The sequence below is a fragment of the Crocodylus porosus genome, unplaced genomic scaffold (assembly GCF_001723895.1).
Source record: "Crocodylus porosus isolate Cpor-Errol unplaced genomic scaffold, CroPor_comp1, whole genome shotgun sequence".
In the NCBI taxonomy this organism is placed as follows: Eukaryota; Metazoa; Chordata; order Crocodylia; family Crocodylidae; genus Crocodylus; species Crocodylus porosus.
This window is the reverse complement of record NW_017728943.1, coordinates 54,442,885-54,446,915: the sequence shown is the minus strand read 5'-3', so window position 1 is coordinate 54,446,915 and position 4,031 is coordinate 54,442,885. Positions and strand designations below refer to the sequence as shown.

The 4,031-nt window shown below is 56.2% G+C and overlaps 1 protein-coding gene across 1 annotated transcript; it reads left to right on the top strand.

The window, feature by feature from the left end:
* The first annotated feature begins 145 nt into the window (after positions 1 to 145).
* Positions 146 to 3,830, top strand: SIX3 (SIX homeobox 3). Its single transcript, XM_019548723.1, has 2 exons — positions 146 to 976; positions 3,164 to 3,830. The coding sequence occupies exons 1-2, from the start codon at positions 219 to 221 to the stop codon at positions 3,354 to 3,356; spliced, it is 951 nt and encodes a 316-aa protein (XP_019404268.1). The 5' UTR covers positions 146 to 218; the 3' UTR covers positions 3,357 to 3,830.
* The last annotated feature ends 201 nt before the right edge of the window (positions 3,831 to 4,031 follow it).

Sequence of the window (4,031 nt, the reverse complement as noted above, 5' to 3'; positions counted from 1 at the left end):
GTGTGTGTGTGTGTGTGTGTGTGTGTGCGTGCGTGCGTGTGTGCGTGCGCGCGCGCGCGCGCGTGTGTGTGTGTGCGTGCGGCTGGGTGTCTCTATGTGGCTGTGTGTGTGTGTGCGTGTGTGGAGGAGGCGTGCGGGGTGCTTGTGCCCCTTTCTCCCGGCTGCCTTCCTTTCTTTCTTTTCTCCTTGATTTCTTTCCCCCTCTCTCAGGTCATCCCATGGTTTTCAGGTCCCCTCTAGAGCTTTATCCCACCCATTTCTTCTTGCCAAACTTCCCCGCCGACCCGCATCCCCGCTCCCTCCTCCTGGCCAGCAGCGGCAGCAGCGGCAGCGGCAGCACGGGCTGCAGCCCCGGTGGCGGTGGAGGCGGCGGCGGCTCCAGGGGACCCCAAGAAGAGTTGTCCATGTTTCAGCTGCCCACCCTCAACTTCTCCCCGGAGCAAGTGGCCAGTGTCTGCGAGACGCTGGAGGAGACCGGAGACATAGAGAGACTGGGCAGGTTCCTCTGGTCGCTGCCCGTGGCCCCGGGGGCATGCGAGGCCATCAACAAGCACGAGTCCATCCTGCGCGCCCGGGCCGTGGTGGCTTTCCACACGGGCAACTTCCGCGACCTCTACCACATCCTGGAGAACCACAAATTCACCAAGGAGTCCCATGGCAAGTTGCAGGCCATGTGGCTCGAGGCGCACTACCAGGAGGCCGAGAAGCTGCGGGGGCGCCCGCTCGGCCCGGTTGATAAATACAGGGTGAGGAAGAAGTTCCCGCTGCCCCGGACCATTTGGGACGGCGAGCAGAAGACGCACTGCTTCAAGGAGCGGACTCGCAGCCTCCTGCGGGAGTGGTACCTGCAGGACCCTTACCCCAACCCCAGCAAGAAAAGGGAACTGGCGCAGGCCACCGGCCTCACCCCCACGCAGGTCGGCAACTGGTTCAAGAACCGGCGGCAGCGAGACCGGGCGGCCGCGGCCAAGAACAGGTCAGTGCCCGCAGCTATCCCGCGGCGGGGAGGAGGGGGCCTTTGTGTTTGCTCTCCGGCTCCCCAGCACGCCGGCAGGGTCCAGGGCAGGGAGCCGCTAGCAGGCGCGGCTTGCAGCGAGGCTGCGGGGAGCCGGCCGAGCCCCTGCCCCTCCGACGCCTCTGCTCTGTGGAGGGCACCGCCAAGCGCCCTTCACCCCCCACCCCGGCTTTATTTGTGAATGCCAAGTGCAGCGGGCACCCCCGCTTCTCTGCCCGCTCCGCCTCGGAAGAGTTGCGGCGAGCAAAAAGGAGATTTCCCGCCCCCCCCCCCCGAGCCCTTCTCTTATTGTTTGTCTGACCCACATCTCTCTATCTATGCATCTTGTATTTATTTATTTATTTTTACTGTAAACACCCTCTTTTTCTCCGGAGGAAAATAAGGGGAAGGAGCAGGGGGAGAAAACCCCACTCCGCTCGCATTTCTCTTTGTAAACGCACCGGCTCCGCGTTTGCGCGCGCGCGCAAGTGTGTGTGTGTGCGTGCGTGTGCACAGACTCTCTCCGCATATTTATGTGCCTACTTGTGCGTGTTTTATTGTGTCGTCATGAAAGCAAAACCACCCGAGGAGCTGCTCCCCACAGCTCCGAGGGCTTGCTTGCAAGGTAAAGTTAAACGAGCTGGGCCAGCCGATGTATTTATGATTTCTTTTTCTTAATTAGGAAGTGCTGGCAAGAAAACTTCCTCTTCTTACTTCTACTGTGTCCCAGCTTCTTTTTCATGGTGACTTCTAGGGCCAGATTCTAGGGGGGGAAATATAATAAATTCAGAGAAAAGAAAAAAAAGGGGTGGGGGGGGAGACAGAGAAAAAAAAGAAAAGCACAAGCTCGCAGGGTTTGACTATTTAATTTCCGTCAGAAGGGAGGCAGATCCGCGGAGTCCTGTAAATAGGCAGAAGTTGGGTGCGGATGCTTTTGTTGAGTGCTGACAGCAGCATGAATACCCCGGGAAGGGAAATGGGGGGAAATAATGAAACGCTCCCACATGAAACAACTGCTAAATGGTCGGAAGCGACCAGGCTATGCCCAGCTCGGCAAGCACCGAGATGGAAAAGCCCCTGGTGGGAATCCGTGGGCTGAGGAGTGCATTTCGAAGAGCCCTAGGAGCTGCTCGTCGCTGTGCTTTGTGAAGGGCTGCTCAGCCCAGGACTTCCCAATCCTCTCCCTGCCACTTGAATTCCACTTTGTCTGCCTCCCGACCCCGCTCCCCCAGCACCGGGGGCACCTGCAGATTTTCTGGGCGCCTTTAAAGCGACGAAAATCTCCCCGCTTGGCGAGATGTGTTTGGTGGGTTTTAAAACCGAAACCGTCGTCAATTAAAGCCGAAGGAGAAAAAAAAATCGGTGCATTTTAGACCCCTGTATTTTTTTTCAATGTCGCAAATTTGGGGGATTATTGATCCTCTCTTCCCCTTTCTTGGTACGTTTTTTTTTTTAAAAAAAATATTACATATATATTGATTAAACCAGAGAAGCCGAGATCATTTGCAATTCTCTTCTGCCGCTCTTTACTCCTTGTAGCTGTGCCTGTTCCAGGCACGCATAAATATTGCTTTACTTTAAAGGGGGGCTCCCAGTCCTCTGGGCGCAACGTGGGCAGGAAAAAAGAGAAATGCACACTGTAAAAAAATAAAATAAAAATAATGATAATTAAGCCCCACGGGGGCAGCAAATGCGTGTCTGCTCCCTCTCCCGGTCAGCGTCCTTCGGTAAAATGGTGCTGGCACTACTGAGAGGGGTGCTTTGGTGTGAGCAGATCGCAAGTGGGCTTTCTCGGATGTGGTTTGCAACACTTGCAAGGGGCTGCGTGCAGCTGCAGTGACAGGAGCAGTGCAGTGCAGGGCCCGCAGCTTTCTCTGTACAAGGCTGAGAGAGGTTGGACCCTGCCGGCCTGCATGTATCTGCGTGCGGGCTCAGCCTTTGCAGACAGCGGGCTGGGGGTCCCAGGAGGAGCCCGCCGGGCGGTGCGGGGAAGGCAGCCTGGGCGGGCGGGTGGGTTGGGGAGGGGGGCAGCTCCCAGCGAGAGGCCGCTTGGTTGCTGAGTGTGTGTTTGTGTGCGTGCGGGGCTGGGAGAAGGGGCAGCCGGCGGCTGGCTCTGGGGCTGTTTCTCAGGAGCCCTGTGCTGTTGTTTTGTCTCCCGCCGCGCTGCAGGCTCCAGCACCAGGCCATAGGACAGAGCGGCATGCGGTCGCTGGCCGAGCCCGGCTGCCCCACGCACAGCTCGGCCGAGTCCCCGTCCACAGCGGCCAGCCCCACCACCAGTGTCTCCAGCTTGACAGAAAGAGCCGAGACGGGCACGTCCATCCTCTCGGTAACCTCCAGCGACTCGGAATGTGATGTATGATAGAGGCAAGCCTCCCGGCCAAGCGACCAAGCTACCCCGTCCCCCACCCAAAGCCAACCAAGCCAAACCAAACCCAGCCCTAGCATCAGGACACACACGCACGCACACACGCACACCGCCCGAGCAGAGCGAGGCAGCAGCCAGAGACAGGGACCAGAGCCGAGACCCTACCGCCGCCGCCACCGCCGAGAGATGGAGCTCCCACTTGGACAGGCAGTCACACACGCCGGTGCTGCAGCGGGGGGGATGATAATCATGATATTAACAACAGCAGCAGCAACAACAACAACAAAAAAAACACACACCACAAAAAAAGTGACAATTGTATTCTTTTTAGGACGAGCACGGTTTTCTCCTTTGCGCTTTTCCATGGACGCATTTCACCCACTTGCATGATGATGATGATGATGATGATGATTAAATTTGTATCTGGGAAAAAAATATTCTCTATAGTAAAGAAAAGCAACACACAACAACAACAACAACAACAACAAAAACGCCGATCGAATTTGTACAAAAAAATTAAAAATAATTAAAAAGGAACTCCTTGAAGAGGGAAATAACAAATGTTTATCGCCTTTTTGTTGGTTCTCTTTCTCTCTCTCTCTCTCTCTCCCCCTCTCTCCTTATCTCTTTCTCTGTTTTTTTTAAGTCCAAGTGATGGTCCCGCCAAGA

Excerpts from the sequence above, each read along its gene's own strand:
- SIX3 (XM_019548723.1), top strand. The coding sequence starts at position 219 with ATGGTTTTCAGGTCCCCTCTAGAGCTTTATCCCACCCATTTCTTCTTG. Across the intron at positions 977-3,163 it reads GCGGCCGCGGCCAAGAACAG|GCTCCAGCACCAGGCCATAG; the intron begins GTCAGTGCCCGC and ends GCCGCGCTGCAG.